General features: G+C 44.1%; 1 protein-coding gene across 4 annotated transcripts in view; it reads right to left on the bottom strand.

The window, feature by feature from the left end:
• Positions 1-4,750: 4,750 nt before the first annotated feature.
• The window catches only part of LOC127595764 (prickle-like protein 2), a 33,647-nt gene continuing 17,916 nt past the window's right edge, over positions 4,751-20,481 (bottom strand). For 2 of the 4 annotated variants that reach the window (XM_052057524.1, XM_052057522.1), the window contains 8 exons: positions 16,001-16,191; positions 14,444-14,557; positions 14,169-14,306; positions 13,296-13,499; positions 10,742-10,928; positions 7,833-7,987; positions 6,866-7,679; positions 4,751-6,779 (listed from right to left, as the gene is read on the bottom strand). In XM_052057524.1, the coding sequence (XP_051913484.1) occupies positions 5,845-6,779; positions 6,866-7,679; positions 7,833-7,987; positions 10,742-10,928; positions 13,296-13,499; positions 14,169-14,306; positions 14,444-14,557; positions 16,001-16,132 (2,679 nt within the window). In that variant the 5' untranslated portion in view covers positions 16,133-16,191 and the 3' untranslated portion in view covers positions 4,751-5,844. The remainder of the gene's footprint in view (positions 6,780-6,865; positions 7,680-7,832; positions 7,988-10,741; positions 10,929-13,295; positions 13,500-14,168; positions 14,307-14,443; positions 14,558-16,000; positions 16,192-20,481) is intronic. The other 2 variants (XM_052057523.1, XM_052057521.1) reach the window with 1 other exon arrangement.

Below are 20,481 nucleotides of genomic sequence, written 5' to 3'. Positions count from 1 at the left end.
AACCATAATGGTGAGGTGGATACCACGGAAACAAGTCAAACACATCTCGATGTGATAGAGAAAGAGCCATGTAATGAAAAAAAATAATACATATACTTTCATGTCTAGAATCAACCTTGGGCGTTGTTTTCTTTCCAGTGCAGAATTAGTATTTTTTTCCAACTTCACCTCCAGCAGGGACAAGGACAATCAGTTCAAAGGATGTTTGTGAGTTTCACCATCTGCTTCTTTGTCCAAAACAAGGGCATGCTATCTCTTGGATTGTTTTCTAGTCCTTTTTTGTGGTAGGTAAAGAATGCTGGGACAGATACCCTGTTTAAGAAAAACAACATTAATGCGAATGGTTGGGGCAATTGTATACAATTTCATAGAGGTTGATTACCGTCACCTGCACAATGTGATGAATACCGGTAGTTAATATCAGAAGGCTTTCTGCTACAAGATACTTGCTAGCAAGTCAAGCTTCTTGGTTCATCACAAAAGAAGGGAATGCTGAGACCCACTTTGCTTCAGTGCGGCACACAGATCTAAAATTACAACTTTGCACACATTTCTTGGCTGACCCAAACACTGAGAGGAGCAAAGCAGCACATGATGGATCACTGCAGCACTGGAGTCAAAACTGAAGAGATGAGGAGGAATTTTCACGAGTCTTAAATTGTATTCACAACCAAGTTGGCATCGACAAAAAGACCGGCAAGAAAAACACATATGAACAATCATGTTCCACATCCATCTATTATCGGAACCGCTTATCCTCTTGAGCAGGGGTGGGCAAATATTTTTTGCATAGGGCCACATGAGAACCAGAAAATATTATGGAGGGCCGGATCAAAAGGGTGAACCCAATTCGACATAATATTAATTGGATTTCTTTATTTAAAAAGCAGTATTTTGCATTTTTTAGCACGTTTTTCAGACTTTAAGAGTACATTATTCCGTCGTATCAAACAGGATTTGCTTGACTTGGCGCTACTGCGGGCTTCCGTATCGTCTCCCCCTTCCTCCCTATGCTCTGCAACTTCAAGTAATTGTGCCACCTGGCGTTGAAATGCCTGTCATTACAAGTCCAAATGAAATGAATACAGTCGTTGACATCGAACCTTAATTGTGTACCAACCTTCGGCGGGCCGGATTAAAAAGACCAACGGGCCGGATTTGGCCCGCGGGCCGTAGTTTTCCCACAGCTGCTCTTGAGGGTCCCGGGCATGTTGGAACTTATCTCAGTTGTCTGCGCCGTAGGAGGGGTACACACTGAACTGGTCACCACCCAATTGCTTGGCACACATAAGACAAACAACAACCATTCACACCTAGGCACAATTTAGAGCGTTCTATCAACCATGCATGTTTTTGGAATGCACACACACACACATTTTAGAACATTAATTGGTAATTGGAATTTTTTTTATGGTATCTTTTTACTTTCACCTACTTCGTCACCCATCTGGTTGAGTTTTTTTTTCTCAAAAATCTCAATACAAAAATACCAAAGTGTGTTCTATTTTTTTTTTCCTGTTTTCCAAAAAATATTGAACAATGACTTAGGCACCCATGCCATGTGGCTGACGACATGGTCAAATCCGTTTTGTGCAAGCTTTTATCGGTCTAACTAAAACAACAAAAAAAGAAATCTTTCCAAAACTTGATGCGGTCGAAAAAAAAGTAAAGTAACTTTTGAAATCAGCAACAAACATACATTTAGAAACACATAAAGCTCTCGCTGAATAGAATTTGATGTTGACCATTGTAATGAACGAATGTGCAATGCTGAATGCAAAAGAGCCTTTCCCAACTGACTTGGGCCAAATGCAGGTGAGTGACACCCTGGACTGGGTGTCAGTCTATCACAGGTCACCACAAGGAACAGGAAGCAGATGATTGGTGTCCTGCTTGAAATGATCCATTTTAAATCGGTCCGAGGCTAATGAACAGTTGAGGAATCAACCACTGCAAACCACCCCCTACCACTATAAGGCAATCTATCAAACTCTTACATTTCTGATGTCAGTTCATTTGAGCCAAAAGAAATGAAAAACAAGCCATCTGAAGCAATCAATCAGGAATCTTGGCGAGAGGCTAGGCTTTCGACTCTCCCTTGCTCCCATTGAAAGTTGCGTCCAGGCTGTGAAGTGACGAGGAAGTGAGCTATAGCATGCAGTGGCCCGCTCGCTAAAGCTTTTAGCTACTGTGCACAGCGACGGCATCAGTCGAAGCTGACTCAGTACAGTATGCGATTGTGTTTAATAAAGTGATTGAATGGCCAACAGCGGCTGTGTCCATCCTCCCTCCATTCTAACAAGGATTACAGTTCATTCCAAATCGCGGCGCTTGATTTACCGAACGATGTCTCCTTTGTAATTTAGTGAGTGAAAATGTAGCTTTTTTTTCTGGGCAGATGAGCTAACCAACTGTAGCACCCCAAAAGAAAACACGGTGTGAAATCTTTCCGCCCAAACCCCCCAAACAAACCGATCTTAAAAATATGTCAGGCATGCTGTTTGAAGCGACTGTGGCCAAATGTCTGTTGTGTCCAATGTTGAGGCCTCGTCGAGAGACATGTCCTCATGCACTTTGATATGCTGTAAGCTCAAGTGAATCATTTTTTTCCTTTGACATGATTTGATAAAATGTGCCATCAAACAGGCTTAGAATTCACTGGTGCATTGTCGCAAGTCGACATGTGGTGCCTCACTTTCATCATCTTTGAGTCATTCCCAGCTCATCATTATCCCTCTCGAGCCAACTGTCACACAGAAACAGTCCAACTGTTTGGTACCATTTTCTTTTGCAGGTTCCTCAAAGCGGCCGCACACCAAAGCCGAGAAGGAGAAATCACAGTGAGAGCGGCATAACAAAGGCACCAAATACAGCAGGGGGGGAAACCAAAGATCCCATCAACTGAGAACACACGAGGTGGGGAGAGATACATTTTGGGAGAAGTTATAGTTAAGGAAATGAAGACGCAAACAAGTAGATTGACAGGGAAGACTTTACAAAACATTTGCAGACATGGAACATTTATTCTCTGCAGCCTTCAAATGGATGTGGATGTTTTTCTTATCCTAAGGTGCTTCACTTTCATTTGGATGTGCTACTTCTTCTGGTTACCTCGCCTTGCCAGCTCACATAAACGGAAAACAAATCCACGTCCCACGATACATAACGATGTCCATGTAACGGAAGAAGGGAAAGCGGAGAGTTTCAGCTGTTGAGGACAACACATGATCGCGCAAAGAAATGAAAAAGAGCCCTTGATCTGAAGAAAAAGGAAAAACTAAGAAACAAATTGAAACATAAAACAGAAACAAGATTTTCAGACAGAATGATCATTATGTTGGTGCAGCACACCTGTGGGATCTCTCATCTGAAGCGCCGCAAGGATGCGCCAGCCATTTTTCTCACATAATTGCTGACAAGAGAGATGGTGGTGTTTCTGAGGTAAGGTCATAACAGTTGCTCGTCTTTACCGTTAGTATGGATGTATAAAGACAAAAGTGTCGTGAGTTTAATGAAGTATTCAGATCGTACAGGCACTTTTACAGTGTCTATCTCTCTATCTGTGTGTGTGTAAATGTATAGTTCATTGATTTTAATTGAGTTATCAGATGTAAATTCCGACCTTAATATTGAATCATCTGCTCTCTGAGGAAGGAATATTGAGAGCCACTTCATATTAACGTACAGTATGAACTTACTTGCTTTTCATTGGGCAATATTGATATGTTATGGCTGGTGTACGCGATACTGTCACATCATGAGAGAACAGTGATATTTTGACCCACCACAAAGCTCGTTTACACATTGCTTAATGCCAACTCCAGCGCGCGTGTGTTTGCTTGTTATTGTGTGGACGTGTGTTTGCCACCCACTCGGGAGGCAAAATGGCCTCCTTGACACTTCTTCATAGTTGCAGGGCCTGGTAACAGAATAGATGAAAACCTGTCGGCAAATGACAACTGCACACGCTCCCTATTTAGTCGGCACTGCAAGCGAATGTGCAATCCGTTCCACAGATGCTATGGAAACATTTATAGAGGACAAGGCACAAGATGCTTTGTGCCTCCTGCCTCCCGGGCATGGATATCTATGGTGCAAATATCAAGAATCGTTTTGCAGGTGATCCAGTTTGTCGCTTGTAATTTCTGCTGCTCTCAACCATCCATGAAAGCGGCAATAATGTTTGTACGTAACGTGAACTAAAAGTGCTGAAGCCCGACCACAATCGCACCTACTTTTAGTTGCTAATTGTGTCCAAGCACATTCATCCTTCTTTGAGATGAAGCTCAATTTTAATTGGCACTGTCAGGGAGATATTCCGTATGTTTATTATTGGAGCTGTATTTTCCAGTGGTGTGAAATTGCACAGAATCATGCTGGGAGCTGTTTCTATTTTTTTATTATTATTTTATCCCTTTTTTGTAGCTGTGCAAGTAACGGTAAGCAAAATCTCAGGAGAAAAAAAATGGAGTCCGACATTCATGATTTGTGCCAGTAAACCAACAGCGGTCTAAAACAAAATATCCTAAAATGTGTGTGTTGGGTTCAGGAACCGAGTCTGACATTCGGGACACAATTCAATGATATCATGTGATCATAAAACCCTTTTGATTTTAATGGAGGAGAAGAGCAAGTTGTGACCAGTCAGCGTCTTCAACTTTTTTTCTTTTCACAAGGGATTTGAGCATGGAATTTGCCACGTAAGGCCCGAGGGGAGTCGCACACAAAGATCAGTCAGAAATATACCTGATTGGTTGTTCATAGAAGTAGACTTTATTTTAAGTATGCGACAACAATAAAATGACATGCAAATATCCCTATCTCTACATGATATCATACAAATAATGATTGGTGAGTTACAAAATATAGAGATATTTAAGACCATATGTACAGAGCATTTACATCACTATATCCATTTTGTTAATGTGTGTATTACTATATAAACATTTAATAGGTATTCTTTTTAATTTCCATAAGATGATTATTTGCATTATTTGTTCTTACTTCTTTATTATAAGGGTTATTATCTTTATTCGTACGCGTCTATAAGTTACTCTCGAAAAAACAAAGCATGTTGCAGAAGAGAAAACGGGACCATACCTGACGTTACTGTGCCTGAATGGTCAAGGAGCAGAGGCCACCCAGTGAGCGCCCCGTCCTCGGTAAAGCATGGAGAGTTGGCTATGCAGAGCACAAGGTTCAATAGACTATTTGTACAAGGTGCTAACCGGGCTAGCGAGCTGACACTCCATTCCAGCGTCATTTGGATTCCACTGAGGGGAAAACCATGACGCCGTCTGGGATCCAGCACGTAGCCTTCACTAGCCCGACACAACTTCCGCAGTGTCCACATGGATACATTTAATGCCAAAGCCTTTGTTTAGACCTCTGAATGGCGTCATCACTCCAGTGTCTTATTTACCTGTAAAGCGGTTTGGTCAATCTCCCCAGAACATGGACACACGCACAGACACTCACACAAAGTCGTATTTACCTTGACCACATTCATATTAAGCAGTCAAATTAAGCAGTGCTTCTTCTCGCTACTGTTGGCGTCCAACATTGTAAACATTCCTTCTGTTATCTGTTGTGTAAGAAAACTGAGCTTCCTCTTGTAGTTAGATCATTCTGCGTAGGTGTGCACAAACACTACCCGAGTTGTGTAAGCTCACAGCATGAAAAATAGGCCTAATGTCTCTTTACATCCGCCCCTACACGCACACTATTATCTGTCACTATCTCACACTTAGCTACCCACTCTCTGTTGCTTTTATTGTCTCCTCACCTGTCTCTCTTGAACGTTCACATCCCTACTTATGCCCTCACCATGATTTTTGTCTAAATTTATGAAATGATGCAGTTTTTGCTCTTCCTCCGCTGGCGGGCATGCAGCTGGCCATGAATGGGTCCGTGCAGAGGTCCGTGATGGCCTCCCATTCCGGAGGGGCTGTATCGATGGCGTAGCTCCTCGTTGTTGATGTAGCACAGCTGTACGGGGCGAGGGATCGGTTCACCCATGAAGTAGCCCTCGTTTTCCTCCGATTCAGAGGAAGAGGAGCAGCTGGAGCACCACGCGTCAGCGGCTTCCATGTAGCCATCGCCCCAGCATGGCCCACCCAGACCAACAGGTTGCCAGCCAGCATTTTGTAGGGTGAGATCAGAAGTGGTGCGGGGACACGGCCGGTGGGGTTGTGGTCGGCACCCGCTCGGCTCTTGCCCAAACAGCTCCCGAGCTGCGTGACCAGAAGGGAAACGATCGTAATCTTCCTGGACGCGGTGGTACGGCAGCTCCACCGTTTGAGTAGGTCGGTCGGCCACCAGGTGCAAAGCGTTGTCGGAGCGAGAACGGCGGGAGCGTTTGTGGTGGCGGGTGCTGCGGTGCTGACCCCGATGGTGTTTGCGACGTCTCGGTTGAGGTTGTTGATTCTGGGACGCAAGTTCCGGCCCGTTTATGAGTCGACGGGGCATTCGGTCGCTCATGGGAGCCATTCGCAAGTTGCCACTGCTGCCAATCAACCCCACGCGACCTTTACTATCAAAACCCAGGGGCTGTGGCCCATCCCAGTACTGCAGTGGGTAGCCAGCTCTGTGCGGTGTGTACATGTTGTTCAAGGGACGAGATGAGGACAGAGACTCCGTGCTGTGGAACTGAACTGAGGAGCTGAGCGTTCCCATGTTGCTCTTTTCAGACACATTTACACCTGAATCCTTGCTCAGGTCAGGCATGGAGAACCTGGACAAATTCTCCTGACGCTTGCCGACCCCGTCCAGAGAATTGCCTGTGAAAATTAGAAAGCACATTTCACATTTGCATCCCATTCACAATTAGGGCAGAATGTGCACGCCGCCCGCGCAAACTCTTTACCTGTAGCATTGGACACAGTGAGGGAGTCCACGGAGCCATGAGGTGTCTGTTCCAATGGAGTCAGTGGCTCATTGAAGCTCATGGCATTAAAGTGCTTCCTTCTGGTGAGTGGGGGCCTTCCATCTCTCTGGAACCCGTGAAGGCTAATGCTCCTCTTGTCAGAAAATGCTTGGTTCGGGCTTGACATCTCATTGAAACTCATTTGGGTGCGAAGCTTGTTCGGCCTGAACTCATCCTGGCTATGGTGGATCCAGTTCTCATTAAAAGAGTGACCCCTTAGGGCAGCCATAGGTGTCCTCTTTGCATTGCCTTGTTCTTTCCCCCAGGAATCTGGCCTCTTTCCGGGGTTGACGGGACTCTGGGCTGGTGGGTGAACATTTGAGTTGGGATTGTAGCCCTGCCTGGCATTACACTGACCTAAAAAATGAACAGATGTTGGGGTGGGAGATGAGTCTTGCTGGGAACCCTCAAAGGCAGCAGGGACATAAGGGTCATCCCGGCTCATCCACACCTGGTTAAGGCTTGGAGCGCGACTTGGAGTGCGGCTCGGAGTGCGACTGGGAGTGCGGGTAGGTGTCCTACTCGGGGTCTGGCTGGCTGATACACTCAGACGGTCCATCTGAACAGTCAATGGATCAATTTCAGCAGACAGACGGTCGGGCATCGGGGGAGGAGCTGAATGGCGGGCCTCCGCGTTCCTTCGTTCCTGCTCGGCATTCCCGCGCTCCTTTTGACCGATCTTGGTGCTGTGGCGAGACTCGCGAGATCGGGCGCTCTGGAAAGCGGAGTCTGATGAATCGGACTCATCCGGATCCTGATTCAAACAACAAAACAGTTGGCATAAATCCGACTCACCAGAGCATTGTTCCCTAAATTTGTATGCCGTGAGAGATAATCAACAGTATAAAGGTTGGGAAACACTGCACTAGTTTGAATTATTCTCACTTAAATAAATGACTGTTATTACCTGTCCAGCACTGCAGGACCGTGAGCAGAAGATCTGTCCCTGCTTTGGCAAGAAAGGACGGCCGAGCAGAGAACGCTTGCAGTGAGCACAACAAAAACATTCTTCGGTTGCGTGCCAGTGCTGCCCATCGTATGCCATCTGGCCTTGATCAATGCCTTCAAGTAAAAACACACAGAAGTTGAGTTTCATTATCTTTTGAATGAAAGTTATGCTGACGGCACGGATTCATATAGATGATAATTGTCATGATTCTGTTTGTGACCAACAGGTGGCACTGTAGGGCTCTCCCTGCAGCTGCCCACCTGTTGGTCGTTATGAAATTATTGCTTTAAAAGGACTCCCAGCACGACCACTCGGTGTCGGGTCATTGTTTGTTTCTTTGTTGCTGTTATGTATGTTTGTCATGTTTAGGTCGTGTTTTTGGTCATGTTTCTGTTATAGATAGTTGTTTTGCTTCATTCATGGTTTTTTTTGCTACTTTGGATTCGTTTCGTTCTTAGGACTTTGTTTTGGATTTAGTTTTCTGTGTTTTATTAATAGGCCCGGTAGTCCAGTGGTTAGCACGTGGGCTTCACAGTGCAGAGGTACCGGGTTCGATTCCACCTCCGGCCTCCCTGTGTGGAGTTTGCATCTTCTCCCCGGGCTTGCGTGGGTTTTCTCCGGGTGCTCCGGTTTCCTCCCACATTCCAAAAACATGCGTGGCAGGCTGATTGAACACTCTAAATTGTCCCTGAGTGTGAGTGCGAATGGTTGTTCGTTTCTGTGTGCCCTGCGATTGGCTGGCAACCAATTCAGGGAGTCCCCCCGCCTGCTGCCCGAGGACAGCTGGGATAGGCTCCAGCACCCCCCGCAACCCTAGTGAGGATCGAGCGGCTCGGAAGATGAATGAATGAATGAAGGTCGTGTTTTTGGTCATGTTTCTGTTATAGATAGTTGTTTTGCTTCATTCATGGGTTTTTTTTGCTACTTTGGATTCGTTTCGTTCTTAGGACTTTGTTTTGGATTTAGTTTTCTGTGTTTTATTAATAGGCCCGGTAGTCCAGTGGTTAGCACGTGGGCTTCACAGTGCAGAGGTACCGGGTTCGATTCCACCTCCGGCCTCCCTGTGTGGAGTTTGCATCTTCTCCCCGGGCTTGCGTGGGTTTTCTCCGGGTGCTCCGGTTTCCTCCCACATTCCAAAAACATGCGTGGCAGGCTGATTGAACACTCTAAATTGTCCCTGAGTGTGAGTGCGAATGGTTGTTCGTTTCTGTGTGCCCTGCGATTGGCTGGCAACCAATTCAGGGAGTCCCCCCGCCTGCTGCCCGAGGACAGCTGGGATAGGCTCCAGCACCCCCCGCAACCCTAGTGAGGATCGAGCGGCTCGGAAGATGAATGAATGAATGAAGGTCGTGTTTTTGGTCATGTTTCTGTTATAGATAGTTGTTTTGCTTCATTCATGGGTTTTTTTTGCTACTTTGGATTCGTTTCGTTCTTAGGACTTTGTTTTGGATTTAGTTTTCTGTGTTTTATTAATAGGCCCGGTAGTCCAGTGGTTAGCACGTGGGCTTCACAGTGCAGAGGTACCGGGTTCGATTCCACCTCCGGCCTCCCTGTGTGGAGTTTGCATCTTCTCCCCGGGCTTGCGTGGGTTTTCTCCGGGTGCTCCGGTTTCCTCCCACATTCCAAAAACATGCGTGGCAGGCTGATTGAACACTCTAAATTGTCCCTGAGTGTGAGTGCGAATGGTTGTTCGTTTCTGTGTGCCCTGCGATTGGCTGGCAACCAATTCAGGGAGTCCCCCCGCCTGCTGCCCGAGGACAGCTGGGATAGGCTCCAGCACCCCCCGCAACCCTAGTGAGGATCGAGCGGCTCGGAAGATGAATGAATGAATGAAGGTCGTGTTTTTGGTCATGTTTCTGTTATAGATAGTTGTTTTGCTTCATTCATGGGTTTTTTTTGCTACTTTGGATTCGTTTCGTTCTTAGGACTTTGTTTTGGATTTAGTTTTCTGTGTTTTATTAATAGGCCCGGTAGTCCAGTGGTTAGCACGTCGGCTTCACAGTGCAGAGGTACCGGGTTCGATTCCAGCTCCGGCCTCCCTGTGTGGAGTTTGCATGTTCTCCGGGCCTGCGTGGGTTTTCTCCGGGTGCTCCGGTTTCCTCCCACATTCCAAAAACATGCGTGGCAGGCTGATTGAACGCTCTAAATTGTCCCTAGGTGTGAGTGTGAGTGCGGATGGTTGTTCGTCTATGTGTGCCCTGCGATTGGCTGGCAACCGATTCAGGGTGTCCGCCGCCTACTGCCCGGAGACGGCTGGGATGGGCTCCAGCACCCCCCGCGACCCTAGTGAGGATCAAGCGGTACAGAAGATGAATGTGTTTTATTAATACACTTCTTCAAGTTAACCCTGCTCCTCCTCTCTGCCTGCGTTTTGGGGTCCACCACCACCTCTCGCACCGTGACAAAGAAGGCACTATTCAGATCAATCTGAAGATGTTTCTTTTTTGTTCTTTTTCGTTTTACTCTTTCCAAAGAAATCACGTTGTCTCTCAGCGACAAATACATGTCTCCAGCCTTGCTGCTGATCTCAATCAAGCAAGTCATGCTTATTTACAGATCCCATCTGGATACAAGATGGGCTCACACTTAATAGGCATCTACGTCTCGTTGCGCTGGCTCGGCCTCACCACAGCTGTGGCAGAGCAGGCCAGTGCTTACAAAGTACTCTCTCTTGAATGTCTTTGAGAGGTTTTCTCAGGTGTGAGTGAACGAAATAAATGATCATGTCTTGCGACAAGGTCACGTCATTTCAATCACTCTCTTGAATGTCTTTGAGAGGTTTTCTCAGGTGTGAGTGAACGAAATAAATGATCATGTCTTGCGACAAGGTCACGTCATTTCAATCAAACGAATCACGCATTGCATACCTATATGTTCTCCACATGCATCACAGTACTCTGCAAAGAGGGACTCGAAGCAGTTGCAGCAGTGTGGCCGTCCATCCTTCATGATGTAGCGCTGGCCACCGAGGGTGGTCTCGCACTCGTAGCAGCAGAAGTGCTTCATGTGCCAGTGTCTGCCCTCCGCCTCTGTGCACTCATCAGCAAAGATGATCTGCATAGACAAAAACATTAATTTCATTTCAAAGGTCATTTGGAACCCAAGAGAAACATATTTTTCCCCCACTCCAATTGAGGTGGAATACATTTTTTCAGCCATGATATCTGGCCGCTGAATTTCATGATATTTTTTTCATTTAATTAATCCGTCCATTTTCTGTACCACAAGACTGCCCGTATGCATGATACCACATGCCCCGTCATCTCTACTGAAGCCAATCACAAGCACATACATCCTATACTCAGCTCTGCTTGTGCTTGAAAGTGATCTTAAAATATGATAATTTGGTGAAACAGTCCAAGAGAGCTGATTGGTGATATTGTATTTGGTTTTCTTGGGTGTTCGTTGACCATATTCTGAGGTTGCTTGCGTAGCTGCCGATAAGGAAGTAACAGGTAGGCTTCTTGCTCAGTTCGCAGCATATTCTCCCGTTGGCACACATCAGATTTGAGAGACCTCTTTTGGGGGAGAGACTGGTCTGCTATTATGATACCGAAAGGATGATTTGTACTAATTCATTCATTCATAAATCAGCGGCATTGACAGTCAACTATGTTGATATCTGGGCACTTTTATTTTGACATGCAGCACCGGATTTGGATGCGACCTCTTTTGGTGAAGAACTACAGTGATCTAGTGAAATCCAAGACTGATCAACTGGATTATTTTGGATATATTGTTTGAAATAAAGTGTACTTGCAATCATATATGCTTATTTCAAATAAACATGATTTTTTTAATGCATCTCAAGATTCAAATGAACCATTCTGCTTTCTCTCAGGAGTGGACTGGTGGCATTATCACAGAGAGCTTATTTAATATACCGGTAATTATTCCTGACTAGAAGCATTGACGTTCAGGTCAGACTCGTGCCATGCTTTCAAGGTATCTTTCGCTGGTCATCAGTGATTTATTACCGTAATGAAGTATGAAAGAAATTAGGGGCAACTGACTTGACTTTGACTTTTTGAGGCTGGCTTGACCGCTGTGATTTCCGGATCGCGGAGTTTTCATGAGACATGAATTCACAGAGATCCATTTTGAAACTGTAGCACACAATTAACTTGCCTCGTGAATATGGAAGTCATCGGCAGTGACGTATGCGTGTCTCATCCACGGTCTACTTTGCCGTGTTGTTTTTGCATTCACCTTTTTCATAAATCCAACACAAGCATTTTAATCTGAATATACCCTCCTCAGTGCGGAAAGCTTAGGAGACGGTGCAAATTGAGAGTTGACCAGGTTGCCAGGCAACCCGCTGCACATGTGGCGCATCAAATAGGGACACCAGGCATTCCGTCCTCGCGCCCAGGTACTAGATAACCGTTTACCAAGGTGTGTGTTGCTGTGTGTGAAAAGGCCCAAGGTGATCAGGTCTGATGATTGTTGGCCGCAATCAAGTCGGTCGACAGGATCTTGAGGAGAACAGTCACAATAAAGTGAACTGTGCAATCAATGCGGTGCGTCACTTTGGAGGGTTAGGGTAAAGGGTTATATTTAAGTTTGAAAGGCTTTAATTGTAGACACTCAATTACTCTTAATTTTATTCACACACCATAATATCAACCATTATAGTAATTTTATACATATGTGAACATGTTGGAGTAGTCTGTTTTTGGAAGAAAATGGATGTTCTTGGAATTTACTAGTTTTGTGAATAAACCAACCATGATCTCCCCCAATAAAAATCATTAGCTTGAACCTGGAACAAGGAATCATCATTGATGATTAAAAAAAAAACAAACAAACTAATTTGACTGAATTCACAAAATAATATCCTCTGTCATTGGAACTCCACATATTAACAAAGAAGCATTCGCACTCTGATTCACACCTGTTCATTTCGATCAGGGGTGTCGATAATGCGGTTCTCTGGGGTAGATACAAGTAAAAACAACGCGCTTGCTTTATTGTGTCCAGAAATGTCAATAATTGATCATTTCAAGATTTTCCAACTTTAATCATTACTGTTTCAGGTGTCAAAAATACAATTTATGTTTTTTACAGTGTGTGGACAAGACGCATACTCCACACAGAAAGGCTGGTACCAAGATTCCAAACCGCAACTGTAAAGCTGTAAGGCCAATGTGCTAACCATTCATCCTGCCCTCTTTATAAAAGTAGTCTCATAATTATTACAAGACTTTAATTAGTGAAAAGTGCTATGATCAGTTTGCCGTCGTGACTTGCTTGCTTGGCTCACATACGGTGCATCAAAGTGCAAGCAGATTTTCTGAGACATGGCAAGAACACTGAGCCATCTTTTCACACCAGACTAATTCCAACCAGTTTCAAATATCGGAGCTTGCGAGCATTCAGCCTTTTTCAACAGTGTAGGGCAGCAGGCACAGAGAGGCGCACCTCATCACAGGCACAGCAGCGGGGCTTCAGTCTCTCGGCGTGGTGCCGGCCACAGTAGAGCTTGCCATCCTGGTAGAAGTAGATGAGGTCCACCAGCATTTCCTCGCACATGCAGCACACGAAGCAATTTGGGTGCCACCATTTTCCGTGTCCCGCCCTGGCGGCAAACACCACGATGTCGCCTCCCTGTATTTGACCACCGCACTGGGAGGCAGGACAGGGGAAAGCAAATTTCATTGAAAAAAGCAAGGAGGAACTAAGAATTGAATGCTTGACAAGAGTTTATGCTCTTTATTACTCTCATTAGGGATGGGCGAATAGTCTTTAATCACGGCGCACCTTCTCTCAGCTCATCAGCATCAATATTAGTTTTTCCTTGCAGGAAGATGATAAAGAATGTATGCCAGTGAGTACCGTAATATTGGCTGTTTACGAGTGTATAAAGGTTTGTTTGTCCCTCTGAATTGATACTATTGAGTGTTAACATAACCAAGGGCCCTGAAAGGCAAAGCTCACTTGGATGAGGTTGTATTAACCACACAAGGTGTCATTCTCATTTTTTTGTCCCCTTTTTTCTTTGCCAGTGATATTCAACCGGGAGCCTAAATAATCATATTGAAGCCTGGTTTTTTTTACTTTCATGAATTGTTCTCTCATTGCCAAAATGCTGCTTCTTATGAAGAGTTTGTTACCACACACTTAAATTTGCATTCGCAAGTTTGAACAAAAAATGAGCCAAACGACGGCTCAATATTGAACAACTTGTAAACTGAGTCACTTGTATCTTAAGGTGCAGCTGTACGTTTTTCCTTAAAGATAAACTGTAGCTGGGACGACATCCTCGTTATATGAAGCCTTTTCCTTTCTTCCTACCTTATCACAGATGGCCCCATTAATGGTTAAGGGGAAAGGACGGACGTTGCCTCTGCCCAGGTTGTCCTTCTTGCGTTGGTTGCTGAACAGCTTCAGTTCTCGTTTCTCTTCCTCATCCAATGAGTTGCAGTAACGCACCTGGACAACACAGTTTATCACCAGTCCCAAATATGCGGCTCCCGCATGCATCTTAAAGCTGGCTAGACTACACGACATCATGTCAATCTCGTCGAACAGCACAAAGGATTTTCTTGTTCGGCTTGCAAATGCTTTACCTCATTGTCGTGTGGTGGTAACTGATGCAGCAATTGTTTGATGCGGTATTTCTCCCCGGGGCTGTTGATGTAAGGGACCTTCTCTTCGGGTAAGGAGTTGTAATACTGATGCACCTGTTGCAGACAAAACATTCATCCATTTTCTAATCAGGTTATCCTCACGAGGGTCGCGGGGGGTGCTGGAGCCTATCCCAGCTGTCTTCAGGCAGTAGGCGCGGTACCCGCCCTGAACTGGTTGCCAGCCAATCGCATGGCACACTTAGACAAACAACCATCCGCGCTCACACTCACACTTCGGTACACTTTAGAACGTTCCATTGACCTGCCATGCATGCTTTTGGGATGTGGGAGGAAATCGGAGTGCCCGGAGTACACCTACGCAGGCAGCGGGATGATTTTCAAAATATAATACAGCGAGCGATTCAATGGAAACTGTATTGCAACACTAGAAATGACTCTGATTTGATTTGCATTACTAATGGTCAGTTGAAAAATTGATCAACAAATTGAGTCGATTATCCGTTTGGCTGGTTTGGAAATCACTTCATTGCTACACACGTAAGACTGCCGATTTCTCTTGCTGGTTGAAAGATGCTTCAGCCTTTACCCACATTCTATCATAATGGCTGATGCAGGCAATGGGACTGACTGGATGCACAACTTGCTTTCATATTTTTTTTATGATGCCCCCCACAGTTAAAGAAAAACTGTTTATCGGATGTCACCACTGATGAAAGCAACACGTACGGTTTCGTCTTCCTCTGCCATCGATGAAATGAGCTTAGTCATGCATACAATTAAAAGGAACTTAACTGCAAATGAGCCCATTGTGGCACCCAAACACATTAACACACATTTCAATTAAATTCATCCATACACCCATTGATGTAAATGACTTCCATTCCTTTGGGTTTCACTTTGAAAGGCAAGTTTTGAATCCCACTGAAAGTAGGAATCATCAATTCATTTCTGGAATGATACGTTTCTGTCGTATTTCCAGACAAATTGCACAGTTGCTTCTGGAGGAAATTGCTTTTTCGGTCGAGTGATGCAGGCGACATTTGTTCACTACATCACAGACTCTTTTCAAACACTGGAATCAGTCAATCAGTATGGGGTTGCTTTTTAACATTTGGTCATGCTTGTCACTCTGCCGGAATGTGAACTGAATTCCGACACAGTGTTGGCCTTAATGTTGCCTCAGAAAAAAATGTCTTCACAATTATTCTTCCAGGAGAAGCCTGCCGGATTAGTTGCGGTGATTTGTTTGACCCCTCCCCACCCCAATCACCCTAACCAAGTGCAAGCCAAAGACTCCTAACACACCGTGAAGGGAATCAGTGAATTAACCATCTCAGTGTTATTGGGAAAATGCCACTGATCACCCAAATAATTTAATTCTTCTTCCTGATTGAGTTCAATTCGTTGCAGTCTGGCTCCAGCACAGAAACAACATTAGCTAATGGAGCGTGAAAGAGTGGCGGCACTGCGGTGTCACATATGAGACGAAAATCTCTTGTGAGTTGAAGATGAATAAGGAGAAAATTGGGCGTTTACCTGCTCCGGACTGAGGCCGGGTGGAACCCAGACGTATTCCTCCAGAGCGCATCCGGAGTCATCATCAGAGGTGGAGTTCCTCTGGAAGTCATACATCAACTTGGTGATGGTCTTCTCCATCTCCAGAGACATGGCTGTCACAACATGCTCCGTTGCACACGTTGCTTCAGGGGAGGCTGGTACACCTGCTACTGACCCGCCCACAAAAAGGGAGCCAAAAATATGAAAAAAAGAGTGATGAGGATATGGCAGCGCTTGAGTGTTTATCTTCTCTGTTTACAAGGTACCATGTGGACCGCACAGATTTAGTGGCAAACATTAAATGCACCAAAATGTTTGTGGAGCGAGCCAAGTTGCGCTGCCAATTCTGCAGATGCCCACTAACATGGAGGAGCCTTTTGCATTTTTTATATTTAACGGATAGATGGAGATTGCCCGCACCGATGCGGTCTGGCAAACAAAGAGAGAAGATGGCGCTGGCAAGACATTTTATGTTATGAGACCTTTTAATAAAATGAGGTGCAATATGATGTAATATGATATATATATATATCATATATCATATATATATGATGATATATATATCATATATATATATATATATATATATATATATATATATATATATATATATATATGAATGATAGACAGATAAGATAAGAAAACCTTTATTAGTCTCGCCATGGAGAAATTCCAGATTCACAGCAGCAAAGTTAAGAAAGGAAGAAGTAGAACAACAAAATATAGGAGCTACTGGAAAGGCAGCCACTCTCGCGGCGCCATTTTGAAGTCAAAATAACAACAATAACACGACACAACACATAGGACACAGACAGTCATGCAATCTTCACCACTTTTCTGCATACACTTTGTTGTCTGAAGCGGTTCTAGATGAAAGAGGAGAGGATCAAAGTGTCCTTTCACCAGTGGGTCAGAGACGTCATGCTGAAAATGTGCACACGTCTGCTACAAGTTAAGTTTTGAAAGCAAACACTGCAAACACTGTAGCGTCCATGTAGCGTCTCTGTTCTCAACCAAATCGGTTTTCAAACAAACATTTCGATTTTGTTATGCCTCGGATGACGACCGAATTTCGGTTCTCGAATAAACTGAATGCGTCACTTGACTCCTCTCGCCTTCCTTACACAAGGAGGTGACGGTTCCTCAAGTAGACAAGGAAGTGACGCTTCCTCATGTAGCGTTCCATTGTGAACAGACGTGTTCAATATTTATTTTTTATTTATTTTCGAACAAATCGTTTTTCAAACAGCCTTCTGGAACGGATTATGTTTGAAAACCGAGGTATCACTGTACATCCATGTACGGTACATACATGCATCCGTCCATCCAATTTTTGGAATCTTGGTCATTTTAAATGATTTGAATCGATTGGGAAATGTGGACGGAGATCACAGAAAAAGTGGTGAGAGTAATAATGATTAAGAATATTGTTATAAGATAACTTACAATTTAGAATACATTTTTAACCAAAACAACACAACTTGACCTCAGCCAATGAGGTAATGTTCTTTGGTTGTGTGTTTGTACATTAGCAGGATTCCACAGAACAATTCAATACAATACATCTTAATTTATACAGCACTTTCACAACAGCTGCAGATGTAACAAAGAACATACATCCCGTCCATCCCTCATCCATCCATTTTTTTGAACCGCTTTATCCTCACAAGGGTCACGGGCGTGCTGGTGCCTATCCCAGGTGTCTTCGGGCAGTAGGCGGGGGACACCCTAAACCGTTTGCCAGCCAATCGCAGGGCACACAGAGACAAGCAACCATCCACACTCACACAGTTTAGAGTGTTTAATCAGCCTGCCATGCAGCCTGCCAAACCCTCGCAGACCTGGGGAGAACTTGCAAACTCCACACAGGGAGGCCGGAGCTAGAATTGAACCCGGTACCTCTGCACTGTGAGGTCGACACGCTAACCACTGGACCACAGAGCCGCCCGCTTAACAGAACAGTTCATATAAAATAACAAAATATCACAAAACATAACATAAAACATGGACAGTCATACAATCCTAACTGTCGGTGCTATTCCACCAATACATTACGCCTTTGAGGCCAGCGTAACGACGAGTCTTGAACGCAAACAATAGGACAAGGACTTCTTTGTATTGTCTATTTATTAAAGAAGAAAATTGGGTTCTCTTTGTTTGTTTGACTGTTTGGTCAAAAAACTATATCGCTTCAGGCGTGAGCTGGCCTCATCTGTCTCTTGTCTCCAGCTCCTCCTCCTTCTTCAAACTGTTGCCAGTCACGTGACGTCACAACAATTAGTCAAAGAAATATTCGAACATACTACAGTATATTTTAAACAAACTGAATCTAACATATGCATATAATAATAATGACAATTATTTCAACTTGGTGATAAAATATGCCAATTCAACTTATCAATAGTACAAAGCATATGGCACACGCCCCGAAAATGGACCAATATTAAATTGACACCTACAGTAACAATTATTCCTGCAGAACAACATAAAAAAAGCCAAACACTCCACCAGTTTCCAAGATTAGTGGGAGGACCATTCCAAAAAAGTGAAGATTTGTTTTTACTGCTGTAACAGTTTGTCCTTGATGTTGTTGTGCCCCAAAGAGTCCACTGAAATATGAAAATGAAAGTCATTCTCCTGGCATGCAGAGTAAAGAAGGGCAATCGATGAAAATGCATCTTCCATCACAGCCAAAAATAAGCCTCGCCAAATGACATTTGTGGTTCACAAAATCCCAAACCTGAAGTTGCTCTTTTGTGGTTGCTTTTGAGAGCAGCTGAATGCAGGTCATATACAGTACAACGGTAGCATGAAATATGAGTTAACGCAAAACAATTGGATCTCAAATCATCATTTCCCTCCGGAAACAATGGAAATGCCATTAATCCAGCCCCGCACCCCTCTAAAAAATAAAAAACAAAAAAATCCAGATACCAAAATATTCTAAAATTTATCTTAATGAGTCACTCTTATTACAAGGCTGCGCTGTATATTACAGAACATGAGATATTCAAGTATCTCGTCAAAATATTTCAACACAAAGTGTTTCCACATGTGACAGCAGATATTTTTAAACTAATAAGACAATCTGTCGGCCTCTGTCCGGGCCGAGCTGGCAACTGTTTATACCTGGAACATGGGTGCTGCTTATTTCTTTGCCAGGGAAGATTGCAAGTTTGCAACCTTGAGCCGGAGGCTGTTCTTCTTTCGCGGAGCAATGAGAGTGGACACACTGGCAAGCAAAAAGCCTGTTTGGCAGCTCGACATCAGTTCAAACGTGACTTGTCCAATGTGTTGTTGTTTTTTTTTTTTGTACACGTTTACTTTCCAATCCTCGAACAGACATTTTGCCTCAGTTTGTCTAAGCTTGTTTCAGCAGAACAAAACAAACATATTAGCCTTCGCTTACAACTGTTTTCTGTTGTAATTGTTCTCAGAAAGCGGATGTGTTATCAGCAACAGTTCTTGATCAACCAAGGAGCTGTACATTCCACAGATGCGGTTGCTTTACTTTGTAAAACATCTGCAAATTAACACAGATCGTAAGATTCCGCATTGTGCTGCCAAGATTTACATTGGGTATTGTAAAGCTGCTTTTTGTTGGAGCCTTGCTAGCTGTCTGCCCAAGTTTCCTGTCTGCTACACTTTATCAACATAACGCAAGTTATTTCCAAGTGACACATTTATCTGGAAAGCGGCATTATTTTTGGGAATACAGTGCGGCGGTGTCTATCGCTGCATTCCTAAAAACAACATTTTGAAATGAACCGCCTTCACAATGGCCATTGTTAAAAATATATGTACAGTATATAAATTATATTTGCCCGTTATTAATGCCAAGCCACTACCAAAGCACTGTATTTGGCTGAAAGGTTTGTGAACCTGACTCCAACGTCAGTGCTTCACCAGTCGTGAACTTCACAAGTCAATGCTTTTTCCGCTTGACATGGGTTGATGTAGTCCACTTTTCTAAACAGTGACAAAAGGGCACTACAGAAGGCTACCAATGAGTGTGTAACGTTTTGACGTAAAAGTGGCCCGGCCAAGGGTTTAGTCATATCACTTCTTCCCCAGCGTCACAAGAAGCAAGCACGCAGGGGCAAGCTGCTTCCTCAAGGGAACATGTTTTTCAATGAGTTCATGCTTCAGAAATGAGCGGTAGTAGATTCAGAGTCAAGGCAGTTTTGGGGTAATTGTGGCGAGTGCTGATTGAACAGGATATGAAATTAGGATCCACAGACGTTTGTCAGTTTAATTTATGCCAAGTGAGACTTCTGCCTCACAGTTCAACCACATTTCTCATCATGACAATTAAAAGTGGGAGCCTTATGCCTTGGGAAGACGTTTGTTTGAATTATGTGCTGTATTCACTCAGAACAATTACATTTAAAATACTTTGAAGCATTTCAAAGTTTTGAGTCTCGAGAGCTTCCAATTTGTCTTAATTCATCACTGCATTG

The sequence above is a fragment of the Hippocampus zosterae genome, chromosome 2, assembly GCF_025434085.1.
Source record: "Hippocampus zosterae strain Florida chromosome 2, ASM2543408v3, whole genome shotgun sequence".
Lineage (NCBI taxonomy): Eukaryota > Metazoa > Chordata > Actinopteri > Syngnathiformes > Syngnathidae > Hippocampus > Hippocampus zosterae.
This window is presented reverse-complemented; position numbering and strand designations above follow the sequence as displayed.